At 38.9% G+C, this 20,705-nt stretch overlaps 1 protein-coding gene across 9 annotated transcripts in view; it reads left to right on the top strand.

Moving 5' to 3' along the window:
* The window catches only part of PPP1R9A (protein phosphatase 1 regulatory subunit 9A), a 321,771-nt gene that overhangs the window by 286,096 nt on the left and 14,970 nt on the right, over positions 1 to 20,705 (top strand). For 6 of the 9 annotated variants that reach the window (XM_039236230.1, XM_039236233.1, XM_039236231.1 and 3 more), the window contains 2 exons: positions 10,312 to 10,399; positions 10,499 to 10,582. The exons of the other annotated variants lie outside the window; for them this stretch is intronic. In XM_039236230.1, the coding sequence (XP_039092161.1) occupies positions 10,312 to 10,399; positions 10,499 to 10,582 (172 nt within the window). The remainder of the gene's footprint in view (positions 1 to 10,311; positions 10,400 to 10,498; positions 10,583 to 20,705) is intronic. 9 annotated transcript variants of the gene reach the window in all.

The raw sequence follows: 20,705 nt of genomic DNA, 5'->3' as shown, positions 1-20,705 counted from the left end.
TGAAAAAAAAAATTTTTTTAAAGAAAAATCTAGAGGACATGGAGTTTCCTACTAAACTGGTCTACTCAAATCTGTCTAAGAAAACTTGGATAAACTAATAGTCACAGAAATATGAAATGTGTTTTTACAAAAGTTTCCATTTAGAAAGTCACCAGACCCAGGTGGTTATATAACTGAATTCTGCTTAACCTAGTAAAAAAATAGATAGGCGCTATTTTATGCTAGTTGTTACCATTAGGGTGTTTCTCATTTATTTAAATAGTCAGAGTCCTAAAAACTGATAAAAACTGTGTGGAAAAAAGAAATCATAAGCATGTAGATTCATTTTAAATATGATGCTAGTCAATTGAATGCAGGAGTGCAAGTTAATTATATTCCATAATCAGGTAGCATTGATTCTGAAAATGTAAGAATATTTAAACATTAGGAAATCTAACTGTAAATCATCATATTAACAAAGGAAAGATAAAGTGTTATAATATTAATAGAAGTTGAGAAGAATTTTATATAATTTGTCAGACATTTTCAGTAAAAACTTGTTAAAGTAAAACTGGAATTAGAAAAAAAATCTGAATATGATTGATTACTTGCCAGTGATCAATCACTAAATAGTGAATCTTAAATCATTTGCACAAAAATTGGGCAAAGACAGGAGTGCAAACTATCATCACGATTTTCAAGTCTATTTTGAGAATTTTTTAATTGTAGGAAGATAGGACTGTCAAAAAATCAGTAAAAGTTGAAATAGAAAAAGCAAAAGTATCTTTATTTAAAGATTATATGAATATTCATCTAGAAGATTAAGTGGTCAGATATAAAATAAATATATAAAATCAATACCTTGATGTATGTAAGGTTGAAGTGTCTGCAACTTACTTTGAAATGCATTTGAATATCAATGGATTAATAGATGACTAGAAGCTATATGTAGTAAATGGAAATTGGAAGATATAGGTGGTGCATATACATTCGTTCACTGTAAGAACTTTTTGTCTTTTGAAAAAAATTGAATGACAGAAAGTTATGTCATTTTTGCCTGTCCTGATCTAAAGATTTGATACACTATTTTGTGGAACTTGATAAGCTGATCCTAAATTTATAAGAAAGGAAAAAAGGCCAGAGTACCTGAGACTCTTGAAGAAGAATGAAGTGGAAGATCCTGGCTTACCTGATACCTGAAATTACTAAAAAGCCACAGAATTAATTCTGCATATTATTTGTACAGAGGTTTACAAACAGATTCAAGAATAAAGAGCATAGAAGCATATTACATATACACACACATTTCATATATATGTGAACTTATTTTATGACAACTGCATAAGAAGGGTCGATCAGTGGAGAAAGATTGGAGTTTTTAACAAGTTGTTTTGAGACAACTGGTTATCCATATTTTTAAAAATTATATTAGACCTCCCCATCTCATACCTTGAAAAAAAAAATACATTCAAGCTAGATTTAAGGTAGAAAATAAGTGGATAAAGCAAACTATAAAACTATTAAGGAGACTTTTTTTAATGTTCATTTATTTTTGAGAGAGTGAGAGAGAAAGTGCAGGGAGGGGCAGAGAGAGAGGGAGACAAAGAATCCCAAAGAGGGTCTGCACTGCCAGCGCTCGAACCCACGAACCATGAGGTCATGACCTGAGCTGACATCAGGAGTCAGACTCATGGCAACTGAACCATGCAGGTGCCCCCCAACTATAAAACTTTTAAAAAGGCTGTATGGAATATTTTTGTGACTTCAGGGTAGGGGAAAATTTCTTAAATAAGACACAAAGGAAAAAGTAAACAAAAAGAAAAGGTTAATAACATCAGTTGATAGTAAAATTAGGAATTTCTGTTTCTCAAAGACACAACCAAGAACCCCACAAAATTGGAGAAGATATTTACTGGCTGTGTAACTAATATAGAATTACTATCCAGATTATATAAAGAACTTGTATAAATCACCAAGGAGGACAAATAACACAGGAGAAAATATATAATGTCTTGAACAGGCACTTCATAGAAAATGAAAACCAAAAGCCCAAAATATGTATCAAAGTTGTTCAGTGGTATTAGTAATCAGGAAAGTGTCAGATAAGCCAGATGAGATACCATTTTATACTTGCCAGATTGCCATAAATATTAAAGTCTGATGTTACCTAATACTGGAAAATATGTAGAATAACCAGAGACTAAATAGTGCTGGTGGAATGTAAATTGAGGCAAGCTCTTTAGAAACCATTCGGCATTTACTTAGTCATGCCCTATGTCCCAGCCAGGGTTTATATAGCCTATGTTCACCTACTAAGAATCATGTACGAGAGTACTGAGAGCAGTCCTACTGTGTGATGATAAAACCTGAGAACACCTGAAAACTGGGAAGTACTGGGATAATCACTAGTAAGAAAAGTTAAATGAATTGTAGTGTATTCATATCATGAATCTCTGGTACAAGACATTGAGATGATAAACCGAATTACAGAATACCTATGACTTTATTTATATAATCCTAAAAAGTATTCGTGAATTACGTAGAGATACAAACAAAATGTTGAGGTTATAAGTGGGAATGACAAAGTCAGTTTCTTGGCAGGGAGTGTTCAGGAATTGAAGGACATAACTTCATAAATATAAACTGTGGTGAGAGTAGGGGGCAGGGATAAATAAAATGGGTGTTGTTTTTTTTTTAAATTGCCTTTTCTTTATACTCTACAACTATCTGAGTAATATTCTTGGTTAGAGCAGTGAATATGCATAATAAAAGACACCATATACAAAGTTAATTGAGAAACTTTAATACACAGGTACCTTCAAAGAATTTTTTAAAAGTCAAAAATAGGCAAAGGAAATAAACAGTTTGCTGAAGAGGAAATTCATATTGCTTATAGAACAAGATGACCAGAGAAATGTTCGTTTAAATTAAATACCCATCGAATTGCCAAAACTTTTAAAGAATTCCACCTACCAATGTGAATAGTGGTGTGGGATACGTTGCAGGTGTGATTGTACATCATCACATTTTTGAAAAGTGCCTACTCATCTGTCTCTACCAAATCAAAAATTGTAATCTTTCTAAAAATGGATCATGAACATAGAAATGCATTTGATTTGGGAGGCTCAATCTGTTTATAACTCTTGGTAAGCACCAGAGTTTATTCATGATATTTTCCCCTTCGTTTCCTTTCCTGAGCCTATTGATTGCTAGAATAAGCACCAGAGTTTATTCATGATATTTTCCCCTTAGTTTCCTTTCCTGAACCTATTGATTGCTAGAATTAGGACTTAGAAGTCCTAAGCACAGCTTTTCTAGAAGTTTTGGGGTAAAAATTGAGTACTTAGAAAGTAAAAAAAAAAAAAATTACCAATAGAGGCAAAAGAAAATATGTCAATCCTGCTAATTCATCATCAGAGGTAGTTCTCAAGCGGTGGAGGACTTGCATGGCGATTTTGGCCTATTTTCGAAAGAATTGAAGACTTCAAAAACTCTCGTTAGTTAACCTAAATTGTGGATTATAATGGCACTACTATAGATGCACACTTGTGGCAATATCATTCTCTTTAGAAAAATACACATAGACTTTAACTGGTCCATAAGAAGACACAACAGCAGACACGTATATTTTGGAGCAATAGGTCAATACGTTGTGGTCTACTGTTTACCACACATAACGAGCTATCTGCAAGAAGTGACATTATAGCCCGCAAGTGTGGATCACTCACACATGAAATATGACCCCCGAATTTTTTTACATTGCTAAATATCATTTAGATTATTTCTCTCTTTTACTTCTACTTTGTCATGATTCTTTGAAGTCAGCAGATGTTTCCTTTCAGATGGGAGGAGTAGAACATGGATTTAGATTGTGCTCTGCACTCCACCAGCAGTAATGGAGGATTAAAATGTGAGAATTCCATCCTTTCCCGAAAGCCTCCCTTGTCTGCTGCTCTCTCTTCTTTGGGATTAAGCTCTCAGCTGTAGTCAACAGGAAACAAGATGGGAGGCAGGTAGCTTCTTTCCCAGAGGCCGAGTACTTGGGCTGTCCCCTTTTCAGCCTTCCTGGGCTGATGGTGCTTCGGAGTAACAGGGAAGAAGCAGTTCATTGAACTTTGATAAAGTAGTAACTTTATAGTCAGTTGCTAGTGCAATAACCACGGTTAGAGACTATAAGCAGATAAAAGCAGTGCCTCACCTTCTTTTGTTCCCCTGATAAAAAATGTCCAGCCTTCCTTGTTCATTGACATTAATCCATTCATTTGTGTATCTGCAAACAAATAGCTATTTAGCAGCAACTCTGTGTCAGGCATTGTGCCAAAGGCTGGATATACAATAATTAACAAGATTCCATCTTTTCCCTCAAGGAGTCTGCAGACTAGAGATATAGATATAGATACAGAAACAGATCTTATTGTTAGTTTGTGTTGTGACAGATCCTGTCTCTGACACCCCACAATCACTACCATCAGTGACTGGGAAGGCCCTATTCTCTCCTGCCTTCCACTCTCAGGCTGTTACACCTGGAAAGATGTCAAAGGGACCATCAGTCACTGACTCTCAGCCTATTACCAGTTGGTACCTTGAAAGTCAAGGGTCTGGTCCTCAGGTTTCTAAGTCCAGAAACTTAATACACATTCAGATTTAATCAAGGTCAGAGTGACTGATTCTTGCTGTTCTAGCTTAGAAAACACTGATTTCTAGAAACTAATTTTCTGATTTACTTTGGGAGGTACAGCTGACATAATAACCAACATTATTCATATGTTCTGTTCTCTCTCCCCTGGTTGGTAGGTTCATAAATCAGAAAGTTGCTCAGTGAGCATAAAATGAGAGTGAAGTTAACTGGATATGTATACGGGATATGCTCATTAGACTGGGCTGACTGATGAATGGCCTGTTTCACCAAAGCACCACTATTAACTTAAGCATTTTGGTGTCCCTCCAGGATTCTCCCTCCCCACTTCCCAAGTATCCTTAATATCCTTAAAACATTAGGACATTGCAGGGGCTGGTGCAGTGTGGGTTATCAGAGTGGGACCTACCTTCGTTGTCCTCAAAGCCCAATTTGAGGAATAACATTCTGTAAAATGTTTGAGTCCCTTGCAATATGAGACTACTCTAGAGTTGGACTCAACAGAGGTTAGGTATGGTTAACCCAGTTTCCCTCTGTGTGTGTGTGTGTGTGTTACCTTCGTTGTCCTCAAAGCCCAATTTGAGGAATAACATTCTGTAAAATGTTTGAGTCCCTTGCAATATGAGACTACTCTAGAGTTGGACTCAACAGAGGTTAGGTATGGTTAACCCAGTTTCCCTCTGTGTGTGTGTGTGTGTGTGTGTGTGTGTGTGTGCGTTTACATGTGAGGTTCTTATAACTCATTGGCTCATCAGAAGATGAGCTAGAATGAGGTTCGGCAAGACCTCATGTCTACATTCTTGCCTAACTCCCTACTCCTGGGAAATTGTGTTCTTCTCCAAACCCACATTAAATCACACCTCCTTTAATGGATTCTTAGTAGACCCTACCCATTTCCAGGCACAGTGAATTATTCACTTCTCTCTGATCCCACAGAAATTTTCCCACTGTTAACTTCCACTTCTATCACTGTGTGTGTGGTAAGTGATGATCTAGTTGTCAAGGATGAGCTGGTTTTCTCATTCATCTCTTTCCTCTTTGTGTTCTTGGTCCCCAGTATAATTGATGCTTCATAAGTTTCTTGAATAAATTAATAGGCATGCATCTCCAGATAACCAGTGCAGGTTATCAAACCAAATCTGGGCCTCACCTGATTTTATAAAGTCTTACTGGAACATGGCCATATTCATTTAGCTAGGTATTGTCTACTCTGATGCTACAGTTAGCAGAGGTGAGCATTTGTAACAGAGACTGCATAGCCCCAAACCTAAAACATTTGCTATCTGGCCCTTTACAGAAAAAGCACACTGACCCCTGGTCTACGCATTTATTCTATTTTCCTTCTATTCATCGTTGCCGGATAAACTCTGAAAATATCTTAGTCTCTGGTTGTCACTAGAGACTAGGCTAGATTTTTCTAAAAGTAATATGTCATTATTTTTGGTCTAATAATTTATTTACTACAAGGAAATTATTAAGTTACAGCTATATTTCACTACAGTCTCAAGGCTAACAATGTGCAGGTATTATTGAACAACTAATTGAAGTTGGGTGTTTTCTAACTTGTGTCAACACCACATTCACAAATCATCATTTTGTTGTCATCTTTGAGGGACCTCAATGGAAAATGGGGTATAAAGAGTCCCATGTAACTGGATAAATGATAAACATCTAACCCCACTTCATTTAGAGCAAGAGAAGTATAAGATTATTTCCAGAGATTTGTAAAAGAAGTTATATAACAGTAGAAGGCATGAAAATATTTTCTTCATGCTCATTCTCTGAGTAGCCTAATAGTAACATTTTGGCCTCTAAACTTTCATAGCATTGGGCTTTTGTTTAAGGTTAAAAAGATTATATTAAGCACTATCAGTGTTTTGCTTGTGATTTCTAGAGATTATTACTTGAAGTTTATACAGGGCTATTAGCACATTGCCTGACACAGAAGATATCTTCAAAAATATTTGCTGAATTGGGGCACTTGGGTGGCTCAGTAGGTTAGGTACCCAACTCTTGTTTTCGGCTCATGTCATGATTTCGTGGTTCATGGGGCTCCACACTGACAGCGTAGAGCCTGCTTGGGATTCTCTCTATCTGACCCCTCCAAAATAAATAAAATAAGCTTAAAAAAATATATTGGCTGAATTAATGTTCTTGCAAGTAGAATCTGGCTTTGCAAAATTTTTACAGGATTCATTTATTATAGATATAATGCATTAGGCATTATAGTAGGGATAGTAAATTCTATCATTGGTCAGAGGAGGGGTGAGGTTACATCTAGCTGATGCTGGTAAATAAGACTTGACCAAGAACGTACAATGAGAGTGACCATTGAAGGATTTGGGTGGGGTGAGGGGAAGGATGGGCAAGCCGGGCAGATAAGGCAGGGAAGTGGCATTAGCAGAGACAGGCACGCAGGAGATGGCTTGAAAGGAATGGGGCTGCCCCAGCCTGCCTGAAGCAGTTTGCTTATGCAGTGTAGATGACTGCAGCAAAATTGAACAAGAAGGTTAAGTCATTAGCTGTATAATTTAAATGCCGTAGATACCTCGCCATATTACTAGGCAACCACAGACGTTTGAACAGAGGGATAAAAAGAAAAAGACATCAAGTATGGGGAGGTTGAGTCAAGAGACCCTGGGAGGGATAACTTCTAAAGAGGAGCAGCAGACAGCGGCAGGAGAGAGCCATGTAAGAAGCCCTGGAGTGGGAGTTTCGCAGACCCAGGGGAAGGAAACGAGGAAGACAGAGCTGATCACAGGGTTTCTAGCTTCAGAATATGGTCCTGTCATCAACAGAAAATGAGTCAGAAATATTATTGGGGGAAGAAATTAACTCATATTTCAAATAAAGAAGGTCGTGGGCCCAGGAGAGAAGCTGGGCTAGGGGAGCAGACTGGAGAGTCCCCAGAGGGAAAGAAGAGGTAGTCAGGAATCTTACTGCAGTGAGAGGAAGGAGAATGCAGCACAAGATGAGAAAGGCCTTACTTAGCATGTAGCCACCAGTAGATCATTCACTGGCTTTAAGAGTGAAGGCCAGGTTGCCAAAGCTTAAAGCACGCAACCCCGCTCAGACTTCTGATTGCCCTTGAAGGTAGTATTGGAGAGATTTCAAAAAGCCTAATGGAGATTTTGCATAAAGCTAAATAAATAATCAAATAATCAAAAACAAGTTACTTTTTTTTTCTTTCCCTGCAATCCTACCAACCAAGTGTTGATTTCTATGTAGACTAGAAGTCCTAATATGCATTAAAGATGTATTTGATTGATTTAAAATAGGGAAGTGCATTATTACTTAATCTTGCCTCTTCAGCCTTGTGAAAGCCTTCATTTAAGTGTTCCTTGGAACACAGTTTGGCAAATGTGTGAGATAATGATGTGAGGTTGCCTGGCAGCAGGCTCTGTAATGGGCAGAATCAGGCTTTTAGTCCCAAGATGCCCAAACAACTGCGACACTAATAGGTTACAGAATGTTTCCGTGTGCATTGTCTCATCTGGTCCTCTCACCACTCGTTAAAACATCTCCCTGCTACCTCTAATTCAGAAAATAATTAGGCAGTCTCCTTTTCAACACTGCACAGTCCTAGCCATTAAGAGTTGCTTTAGGATTGATCTGAAGGAATCTGGCACTTTTTCCCCCTTTGGCTTCTGTTAAGAAAATCGAAATCCTCCTTTTTTAAAATTTTATGTCCATTAGCAAAATCACCTCAGAAGGCATTTGTGCCTTGTCCATGGATTTCCTTTATGTGTATATCTCACATCTGTGGCTATTCAATCCCATCACCCAGGGTAATGATGCAAACATTCATAATAAATATTTGAGGCTAGCAATGGATTTTGATATGGACATATCTCTGACCCTTCTGTTTCATTAAGTACATTCCAAGGAATTATTGTAATCTGAGGATCATTAACTAAAAATATGAAGAGCTCATTGCTAAAAATCTTAAAAAGAGAGTTTGTAAACATCCTGTACTTCTTTAGAGCTTTGAACATAGACTTCTAAATAAGAATGGTGCTCACTTTGTGTTTTGTGTGTGTGTGTGTGTGTGTGTGTGTGTGTGTGTTTAGAAATTTCTCCTGAAATACAATTATAAGCAAAATTAATTAGCAAGATTAATTAAACACTTCTGTAAGAGCACCATTCTCTCTACACTCCACACCAGAAAATTGCTGGAATATTTTTAATTTTACGAAGATAGAGACAGACACCAACAGATAATTAGGAAAGAGTAGTTTCACACACCAATATGCATCAAATTTAAAACGCCCCTTGTTAATCATCTCAGATGACTGGATATGCTGAAACTTAACACTCAACCACATCCTTTGCTAAATCGTTAGAGCCTTACGAATTATCTACCATGTTCAAGGAGGAACACGTGCCACCTGTGGAATTGAACTCCTACATTTGACATTGAACGCCATCTCCTCTGATGGACTTGGCATCATTTTGAGTATTCCCATCCCCCAGCAGTTGCTGCCCTTGAGAGCCAGCATAACTCAAAGAAGCAAAGATCATTCAACAGCAAACACTGAGGAAATTTTGGCATCTTCCACATCACAGGAGGCCAGCCAAGTTGTGCTCCTACCGGTCTTCTAAGAGAAGCCTTTCAAAGATACAAATGTTTTATAGCTGAGCCCCAGCTTAAGAAGTCTCCCCCATGTTCTGCCCTCCTCAGTTCCAGACTGGCCATAGGCCATTAGCAAGGGAGAGACCAGAAGGGAAAGTTTTGCCTCTCACTTTCTCCCTGAATCTCCCAGATTCTCAGGCCTGACTTTCTGTACTGGACTTGGGAGATATGAGGGAAGTGGGCTGGGTTCTTGTCAGAAGGCACCAAATCCAAAGGCAGAAAAGGCACGAAGGACAGGGCCCAGGCATTATTTCTTTTTAAGGTTGATTTATTTATTTTGAGAGCAGGATGGGGGGCTCATGTGCACTCGTGTGCGTGAGGTGGGGAGAGACAGAGACAGAGGGAGAGGGAGAGAAAGAATCCCAAGCAGGCTCTGCTCTGTCAGCATGGAGCCCAATGTGCGGCTCTATCTCACAAACTGTGAGATCATGACCTGAGCTGAAATCAAGACTTAGACACTTAACCGACTGAGCCACCCACGCTCCCTGAGAGCCTGGACATTTGAAACAGGGTTGGAGCCAGAGAAGGAACAAAAGGAAAGTCATGTTGGTCCCTGCTTTGAATGTAAAGAATTATGGGTGCCTGGGTGGCTCAGCTGGTTAAGCATCCGACTTGATTTCAACTCAGGTCATGATCTCGAGGTTCATGAGTTCAGGCCCCACATTGGGTTCCATGCTTACAGCATGAGGCCTGCTTGGGATTCTCTCTCTCTGACTCTCCTCTGCTTGTGTGCTCTCTCTCAAAATAAATTTTAAAAAAGAATTACTTGATAGTGTTTATTCTTGCTTACTTTGTTCATTCCAATTTATTTGAATCCAAAAACTCTTTGTGATGAATGTTGGGCCTTTGTCCAACAGGACCTCTCCTGGCTTAACTGAATGTTTCTCAATGTAGCTGTGTTTCCTCTGGCTTAAAAAAAAAAAAAAAAAAAAAGGCATACAATATTTTCTTTTATACTTTGGAATTGGAGTAAACTCTTTAGATTCAGAGATGCACTGACTTTGGACTCCTAGCCTTAAAAAATAATTATTATTGGTCTTTTTCACATCTGTGTATATCCTAGATGGTGCTAAAGATCCCAAATCACTAAGGGCATCCAGTTCACTGGTGGTGCAAGGAGGAAAAATTAAGCGCAAGTTTGTGGACCTGGGGTAAGCATTTCATGACGTAAAACACGAACCCTCTGTGAAAGAAGGATTAAAAGAGAAAAATGTCAGCATCCCCTTTCTGACTTTGTGCTGTTGTTATAGGGCACCTTTGCGAAGGAATTCCAACAAGGGCAAGAAATGGAAAGAAAAAGAAAAAGAAGCCAATAGGTTTCCTCCAGGTAGCAGGTACGGGTGGGTGATCTACACTTCCTGGCCCCCTCCCACTGTTCACCAGAATCACTGGTCAGTATCCGTGAGCTGAGACGATCTACCTAGAAGTGAGACGAAAAGGAAATTGCACAATCAGCTTATATTTGCCTTGCCCCAGTTATAACCTCCACTGGCTTTGGGAATATCCACTGGCTTAACTGAAGAATTACAGTCATGTGTTCAGTTTCAGTAGATGTTTATCCAACTACAGCATCAGTATATCCATGTGATATGTCAGCCAGGCACATTTCAGGGGGCTTGCCTGGCTACCCACAGCACGAGTCCTCTTTTTGTTAAGTCTGAAAAAGGATGATTTTACATTTAAGAACCTTGTTGTCTTTCAAGATTGTTCTGTCCACACGCATGTAAGAAAGACCCTCGTCTCTTGCTGGACTTAGCTGCTTAATTGCTTTTTTTCAGGCCCTACCAACTCTGCTGCTTGTTCAGCAAAGACTTCCCTGTAGAGAAGTAAGCTTTATAACGCATGCTGTCAAGTGTCCCCAGTTGTATTCTGAGATCACATCATTTTAAGTTCAGATTTGTATCAGGAGACTATTAATAAAGCATGGAGCTTGACTGCCTGGGTTTGGATCAGCACTCTCCCAGCTATCGCCTCTAGCGTCTTGGACAAATTATTTAACCCGTTTGCCTCCACTTCCTCGTGTGAAGTAGAGTAAATAACAGTAGCTACCTAATGACTGTAGCGGAAGGATTAAGTGAGTTTTCATACAAAGCATTTAAAATGGTACCTGGCACATTGATATTTAAAGCTAATAATAAAGATAACGATTGTCTATAATTATTATTTGCAAGTTACAAAGCAGTTTTACACTTATCACTGTATTTGATCCTTATAATAAGATGGGGAGGGCAGACAATAAATAATACCAGACTTTATGAGGAACTTCCCTGTCCTAGCACTTAATTGATTTGGCCACAACTATGCAACAGGGCTTGTGCTTCCTGTCGAGCTGTCTTTCCTCCAGTTATTTATGCATCTAATGATGTGTAAATTTCTTTATGAAATTTGGTGAATAATCTCATTAGCGTAGACTAAGGAAGAAACAATGCTAACAATAAAAAATCGTAAAATCATTTAGGGTCCACTTATCCGTTTTATAGGTTGTCCTCTGCTGTTTCTTTTTCTTCTTTTTCTTTTTTCTGGCAAACAACTTGGTGAGAAATTGTACCTTCTTCCTGGGACTGTAGGACAGTAGGTGAGGCGTGAGAAGAGATCATTCCTATGTTAATTGTGTTAGTCTGTTGTTGTGTTTTGTTTGTTTTGTTTTTTAATGTTGTATGCTGGAGAAAGGACAGAAAGCTCCGTTTGCATTGAGGACACTGGTCTCGGGAAAAATAAGTCGATGATACAACGCAAAAGCAATTAAACTTTGTGTTGTTTCAGAGTGAGGCATAGAAAAGTATACTCTGTGCCTTAAAATTAAGAATAGAAAACTATCAAATATATACTCCCAATAAAAAAAAAAAAAAAACAATAAATAATGACGCTGTTTGAGAGAGAGAGAGAGAGAGAGGTGCCCAGATACACAACGGGAGACAAGCCGGGACACTTCTCCAGTAACACTGCAGTCCCTTTGCTCCCTGGACTTCTGAGACAGTCCCTAGCTATCACCTTGAGGCGCCGCCCTAAAAGGGGTGTAAGTGAGGCATCCAGCAGTGGAGAGAAGGTTTGGCTCAATTTCATCACAGTGGCCAGAGGGTCCCACCCCCTTGTACAGGGTCGAGGTGAAAAGCAAACAAATCTTTATTCTGTTGGCGAGTGTTCACCTTTCTCTAGGCAAACCGCAAGGAGTCAGGGGTGGGCCATCGCTACAGCTAACGCCAGCTTTTGAACCAGCAGCCAACTAGCTCTGCGTTTTTAAAATACTAACTCTGGAGTCTTTCTGCTTCGGTGGTCACAAGTATTTACATACATACCAATGCTACAAAATCATTTTCAATTGGAATCATAAATGTATAATTATCTGTAATTATGGTAAAGTTTTGACAGGGCTGACAGGAATTCATAGAAATGCAATCCTGGAAGAAGAGGGACTATTTCTGTGTCACAAAAAATGACTTTTTGAGCTGTCGCAGTAATTGGTTAATGCTAATCAAATCTAATGACAGTCTGTGTTCTCCTATAGAGATTGATGATGGGCCCAGAACCTTTTAAAACATATGGCAGGAAGCGGAGTTCCTGCCCTGTAGGATCTTAATGCAATTGAGTTGGTTTCACAGGGTCCCTGCAGGTAGGTGGCTGACCAGCCCAGGAGCTGCGGGGTCCCCTTCCAGCTGTGGAGGACTGGGAATAAACTCATCACCTCCATGTAGCATTCGCAGAAAAATGAGGGAATAATTCATGGATTGAGTTAGTAATCTTATCTCTTAGGCTTTTCATTATTAGGCTGTAAAAATCTGCTGAGGTCATGCAATGAGTTGTAGCCTGAGGCTGTCAGACTCTAAAGAGGTAAGACTGTGCTAAGTTCGCCCTTGGTCTTAGTTTTTTCCTTCTTCAAGAGTTAAGAGTTTATTTTATTGTATTGCTTGTGGAGACATAGTGACTCAGATACGTGAGCAACATGAAACAAATAGATAAGGTTAAAAATGATAATAATGAATAAGCCCTACAAGAAATATGGCTTGGTTCTATCCTTTTCCCATGTGTCCTCAGTGAACGCGGATTTAAATAGGCAGTAGAGCAGATAACAGAAGCGGGAAGCATGTGGTTGTCAGAGCTTGTTCACACCAAAGAGTAAAATAAAATACTGTCCTAATTCTAGCGAAAGTAGCCACTGATGTCAGTGGAGTGCCTGCTTTGGAGCCCTGTGTGAGAAACTCCCAGTTGAGTTACTGAATGGGAAGCCCTGTGAGCAGTCGTGTGTATTTTAGAGCAAGGCTAGATGGTGGCGTGTGGGTGATCGACCCAGAAGGGAGATGGAACTCCTTTACGGAAGCGAATTTGCATTCACCTTAAAAGTATGAACTGTGGAAAATCATGGGGCCAGAATCCAAGTGTTCACCCTCACTTTGCCAGGCTCTGGCAATTTCTTGGACCTTCGTTTCCCACCAAAAAAATAATTAGGTGGATTCAAAACCTGTGGTCTCTACTCCCCACCCATCACTGTCTGTGCTGTCCAGTATGGTGGCTTCTAGTCAGATGCGGCCACTGAGCACTAGAAATGTAGCTAGTCTATACTGAAATGTGTTGTAGGAGAAAGTGCATGCAGGATTTCAAAGACTGAGTACAGAAAAAAAAAAAGAATGTGAAATATCTTATTAAAAATGTTATACCAATTACATATTGAAATAAAAATATTTTGAATATTTTAGCTTAAATAAAATATAAATTAATTTTACCTCTTTCTTAAGTGACTCCCAGAAAAGTTTAATTTATATATGTAATTCATATTATATTTTTGTTGGATAATGTTGATCTGAATGATTCTATGTAAAACATCCTCTCTTTGAGTTCTAACTCATCATTACATTGGTCTGTAAATTAGCATGTTTTCATGATTGTTTATTCTTTTTTATTTTTTTAATTTAAGTATAATCAATAGTATCATATTAGTTTTAGGTACAGTGTAATGATTCAACCCCAATTCTATACGTTATTCAAGGCTCATCACAATATGTGTGCTCCTTTTTGTCTATTCTTTTTTAAATCTATACCTATTCCTCTGTGTTCCAAATATAACTTGTTTACACACAGAGGTACAAAAGATACCATAATATGATTTATTTTAAAGGCAAATTGGATAGGGGAAAAAAAAGATAAAGCAAAAAGTAAGGTTGGTACTTAAAATGTAACATCTTCAAAAATACCTTCATAGTAAATATAACAATGGCCTTCAGTAAAAGCCAAGAGCATGATGTCAGAGTAAAGAGTCTGGATTCTGTCATAGCTGCACAACGTCTTGTGCAACCTGTCTGTGTCCATTTCGTCGTCGGTAAGATGGAAATGTTCGTACCTCTTCAGGTCGTCAGGAGTATTGGGAGTCACATTTAAGCGCATTTAAGTCCCTAATAAATGTAAACAGTTATCATTACCATTGTTACTATTTAAAACAATTCTGATCAGGGGCGCCTGGGTGGCTTAGTCGGTTAAGCGTCCAACTTTCGCTTAGGTCTTAATCTCGTGGTTCGTGGGTTCGAGCCCCACGTCGGGCTCTGTGCTGACTGCCAGCTCAGAGCCTGGAGCCTATTTCAGAGTCTGTATCTCCCTCTCTCTCTGACCCTCCCCTGCTCACGCTGTCTCTCTCTCTCTCTCTCTCTCCTAGAAATAAATAAAAAATATTTAAAAAAAAAAAACAATTCTGATCAGAGGAATGTAAAACAAAGTATTCTCTGTATGCATTTTGCTGGCCTCCTGTTCATCCATTGTTAATTTCAGTGATAATCTTGAAGAATGAGTGGACCGAGCATTGTAGCTCAAACAGCCCTTCATAGATACTTCTCTCAAAGAACCTTTAGGTAAATCAAGACATTACAGTGAGTTTGAGATCATCGTGACATGTACCTGGAGGGCAGCTCTGCCCTGATGCTGAGCGAGGGCACAGCCTCTGCTCCTGAGCTGGAGCAGAATCACTCTCTCAGAAGAGTTGAGGAGTAGGATGAGCAAATGTGCCTGAAGAGAGTAGCACCTCGCCTCTGCCTAACAGAGACACCCCTCAGAGAAGCCAACACTTCTCTTTCAAACAAAATGATTTTAAAGGTGCGCCCGCCTGGCTTGGTGTCCAACTCTCGATTTCACGACCTCACAGTTCACGAGCCCGAGCCCCTCACTGGGGCTGTCAGTGCAGGGCCTCGTTAGGATTCCCTCTCTCCCTCTCTCTCTGCCCCTCCCCTACTTGCATACCTGCTTTCTCTTAATACCAAATAAACATTTTTAAAAATTTATTTTAAAGAACAGGAAACAAAAATGCTGTTGTAAATGGCCAGAGGAGAATGGCCATTAGAGAATGGCAAAATAATTTGAGCCTGGCAAGTTGGGATTTTTTTTAAGTAATTTTATTTAATTTATTTTTAAAGTTCATTTATTATTTCTGAGAGAAAGAGAGAGAAAGAGAGGGAGAGAGACCAAGTGGGGGAGGGGCAGAGAGAGAGAGGGAGATACAGAATCCAAAGCAGACTCCAGGCTCTGAGCTGTCAGCACAGAACCCAATGTGGAGCTTAAACTGGTGAACCATGAGATCATGACCTGAGCCGAAATCGGACACATAACCAACTGAGCCACCTGGCAAGTTTTAAAGCAAATGTTTAAAGCATGAACATTGGTGATGAAAACTCTGTCAAGCTCCTACAGAGTGCTTAACTTTGACAATATAACTTCTGCGGATTCTCCCCTTCACTTGATATTTTGCATGCCCAAAGGTTGCTTTCTTTTTAAAAAGGAGATTATTTGAGTTATAAATTAAAAGTAACTTATTAAAGTCTCCAATTTGTAAAACTTACCTTTTTTTGAGTTCCAGTTCAACTTACAAATCTTGTTGTTATATTTATACATCTGGTAAAATTTTATGAAAAATAAAAGCAGTCATCTCTATGGAGACCTCTGAATACTGTTAGCTTAGACTCAGTAGCACGGACCTGATCCCCCCATTAATGTCTGTCCTGGTTTTAGAAAACTGCACTCATAAATTTTATCTTTTCAGTTTTGTTTTTAAGTACTTCCCAGTGCTTGAAACTTGACAAACTTTTACATTCCTAATACGTCAGTGCTTTTCCACTTGAAAAAACTCAAAAATCTAGTAGCTTAAAATGATGAAATAGTGACTTTAACACCCACTGCTCTTAGCAATTTGATTATTTTATATCCTAACCAGTTAAACATATTAAGATAGAATCAGCAGACAAACTTCTCTCTCAGATTTCTAATAATACAAATTTTCTTAAATCCTAAGCAATATATTTATTATCCCCAAACCTAACATTTTTCTTATGATAATATTAAATTTTTATTTACATAATTCTCTTGATGTTTCATTTTAAACCTTCCCGGGGCGCCTGGGTGGCTCAGTTGGTTAAGCGTCTGACTTTGACTCAGGTCACGATCTCACGGTTTGTGGGTTCGAGCCCCGCGTCTGGCTCTGTGCTGACAGCTTGGGACCTGGAACCTGCCTCGGATTCTGTGTCTCCCTCTGTCTTTGCCCCTCCCTTGCTTGCTTGCACTCTCTCTTTCTCTCTCTCAAAAACAAATAAACATTAAAAAAATGTTTCTTAAAAACCTTCCCAATATGTGGAGAACTCATTAAAGGAATAGTTTCTCCATCTCATATGAATGTAGAAGAGGAAAAAAATACTTTTTGCTTCTACCCTCTTGGATTCTCTAGTTGGAGTCCTGTAAATGAGATTGACAGAAGACAGATTAACAAGGGAAAAGCATAAAAATATATTTAATGTAAGTTTTGTGTGATGCAGCAACCCTTATAAGGAAATAATGACTCATTGAAGCGGTTAAACCTGAGCATTTTAATGCTAAGTTTGTTGAAGAGTGGAAAGTCTTGGAAAAATGTGATTGGGCAAAAGGATATGAACTAAAGATAGTAAATGTTGGGGAGCTTAGCAAGGCCTATTCATTCATTCATTCTGATTTCTCTTGGTGTCCCTCCATCTACAGAGAAAAGAATGTTCCTTTCCTCCAGGTATAGGGAGGGTACCTCTCATGTAAGGTCTTATGACCTTCTTCAGGGGCAGTGGGGGAGGTCAGAGTATCTGCCTTTTCTCAGATTCCTTTACCTTAAAATATTTGCTATGCCAAGTTACCATATTCTGTGGTAACATGTCCAGAAACCCCATCACAAGCTAAGGTTAAACACTACAGGGACCATCTCAGACAGGCTATTGGTTAGGGATCAGAGGCTTAGACCATAACTTAGAGTCTGGAAGCAGGTTGTGTTCAAGATGGTTGGCCTGAGCTGCAGATGAACACCTGCTTGTCATAGCTATTAACTATCAGGGTCTCCAAGTGCCCTTCAGAAGGAGCTGGCTTTAAACCTTCAGTCTCCTTGGTGGTTGTTAGAACTTTACAGAATTGCTTGACCTGATTTGAGTAAGTGGAAGTCTGCAACCCTTCCTCTGATTGCTCCTAACTTTCTCTAATTAACCTCCATAACTACTTGCTCAAAGTCCATATTCTGCATATATTTTATATGTTCTGCCAGTTCCTGAACTCCTCATTTATCTTGATGACATTCAATTCTATACTGAATACTTCACACACCTTGTATTTAATGTTAAGACAAACCAAAAAAAAAAAAATTACTACGGAATGTTTACCTGGGTAACTTAACTTTGGGGTGCTGACCCCAGGATGAACTGATTTCAAGATGTATGTAGTAGAGTTAGCTGCTCTGTAGAGTTGTGAACTGGAAAGCCTTTAAGTGCCAGGAAACAATTTCTTCCCCCACCTCACATGCACTGCACACACACCCCTGTGGCAATTTAATATTACAGAGATTTAATTTGAAGCCATTCTTTTTCTCAGTTACTAAAAATAAAACAATCAGGGTTACATCCGTGTAATTGCATTTTTACCAAAAATGATAGTGAGACATTAGTGTACAAGTTAAAAAAGAAGATGAAATACAGAACATCTACCTGTTTTGACCCTCTGAAAACTATTTTCAGATCCAGTAAACATTCATTTCTACCAATCTTGATTTTTCAAGGGGATCAGTAAGCATCTATATGAAGCTTATGCACCCTAGACCATAACCAGCTCTCAGTGTCAAAAAAGTCAGTGGAGGGAGGGAGGGAGGGAAGAAAGGGAACGAAGGAGAAGGAAGGGAAGGAAGAATTTTTTGTTATTCTTAACAGATTTCTCCACAAAGTGAAACAGACTCTGAGTAGTCAATAATGGCATGACTGTTTCCAAACCTCTCTGCTCCTTTGTTTGGTAGGCCCATGAATTCAAATTGTCCAGTGGGAAATTAGTATTTGTTTTAGAAAGCACATCTGGTAAGCTGATAGATCAGTAATTATAAAGTAATGGGGAGTTTGCTTTTTTAAGTGAATATACTCTAGTTCCAAGCAAACAGAAGCATGTTAACCATTCAGGATACTAGGAAACACAGAGATTACATCAGTTCATGGGGTTTTAGAGTCAAGGCTACACAAAGGAATGAGGGGCATAGCCAGTCCTCCTGGAGACCTGGAAAATCCTCTTCAAAGGATGCCAGGACCTGGTGGTTTGCAACTGTGAGGACAGTGGTTGTTTCCTTAGCAGTAGGCTTTGCTTTCTGCGTGACTGTTCCTCCATTCCTTCTATCATCTTGCATAGAAAGCTGGAGAAGAAAGCCTCTGAATGTCACCCGAAGCTGAGCATCCATGATGGCGTTCATCACACTCACTCTGGCCTCTGGACCTGTGTTCAGTGCTGCATGTGCAAGTCATCATGTGATTACTAGTCTTGAATATTTTCCCAGCAGTGAGACTTTTATGAAAAAGTTTAATTAGATGTGGTCTTGGGATTTTGTTTAAAATGTTGCATGGTCAGAATTTGAACTGTAAGTCCTTTTCAAATAAGGCATTAGAAAGAGAGCAGGTAGGCAGTAATATTCTTATTTCCCACCTATTAAAAAGAAAAATGGCGAAGGTAGCGGTTGTCCCAAAAGCAATGTTGCAAAGGCAATTGACTGGGAGTAGGACCAGATGGTCATGCTGTCATTAATTATAGCCTATTTATAAACTTTGAAACAATATCCATATATTTAATGCCTACTGTGCCTTTTGAATTATGGAAGGAACTCTTAAAAAAAAAAAAACTTCCCATGTTACCTTGATTAATTGATTCAGAAGTTGGTAACCAAAGAGGGAGATAATCCTTAGGTCCTGTTTATCTCAAGCATGTGCAGTTATAAGAATGTGGGACTGCACCGTTAGAGGTTTCTGAGCATTTTTACTGGACTCTGGGACCGGAGCTTCATAGTAGAGTCTTAGAAACTAAATTATGACTAGATAGATAGTGAGAACTGCAGAGATTTACCTCACCAGAAGTAAATTTTCAGGGAGCAGGATGGGGAGAGGGATGAGACCCAGCCTGATGGAGACATTCCCAGGGTTGTTCGGTCTTATCTCCCCACCTAAGGCAATATATTACTTTCTGAAGGGTAAGAACCCAAGATCCTTCCCTAGTTGAATTTGTTTACATTAAGGAGATAAGATTTCTCTCCCTCTGCCAGAGGGAAGGTCAGAGCAGCACTACTGTCCCTCTCCTATATAATCACCCAGATTGGCATTTTTTAGATTCCTTACCTACAGTGTAGACCAAGTATAGGATGACGACTGGTTTTCATTGTCCAACTAGAAAGAAAAAATTAGGGCATGGAGAACCAGTGCAATAAGTTTCTGTAAGTAAATAGTAACTTATTCTCCAGAAACCTCGTCTTTACATCCAGGATAATATAAATAAGTGTAGATATTATTAAAAACTCTAAGTGTCAGCTCAGACACGTGTTAAAATATAGATTCCAGGCAGACTCCTCCCTTCCTCTCTCCCACACTCTAATTCAGGAAGTCTCGGTGCCCATGAGTCTGTATTCGAGCAGCTGTCCCAGGTGATTCTTACCAGACTTGTTGGGAAACTCTGCACTTGTCCCTGACCCAGGAATACAAAGTGCTTCTCACAGGATGCCAGCCTGCCTCTGCAAGGACGATGTCTCAGTTTCAGTTATTGTCCCCTCTCTGCCCCATTTTTTAATAGTAAATAAGTAGATTTAATGATACAGAATTGTTTTTCATTTAGACTTTAGGATGAAAATTGAAGGCTGACCAACATCTCTCATTGGGTTTTCTCTCTTATCCATACAGTCCCTTTTGTTGTTGTTGTTGTTGTTGTTTAAAGAAATTTACTGTCATAATCATCAGATATTCTGGAATCTTTAAATGACCAACTGTTTTATTCACCCAAAAACTATGATCTCAGTATTCTACCGAAACTTCACTGACATCTCCGTTCTCTTTGATCATTATTTTTATAATCCCTTTACGTTTGTATATTGCTTTTCAGTTAGCATGATGCTTTTACATGTATTGTCCCATTTGATTCTCAAAATAGTCTTTGGAAATAACAGGGACTCTTAGGAGTGTTCTACTA

The sequence above is a fragment of the Hyaena hyaena genome, unplaced genomic scaffold (assembly GCF_003009895.1).
Source record: "Hyaena hyaena isolate Hyena2069 unplaced genomic scaffold, ASM300989v1 scaffold_109, whole genome shotgun sequence".
Classification (NCBI taxonomy): domain Eukaryota; kingdom Metazoa; phylum Chordata; class Mammalia; order Carnivora; family Hyaenidae; genus Hyaena; species Hyaena hyaena.
This window is presented reverse-complemented; position numbering and strand designations above follow the sequence as displayed.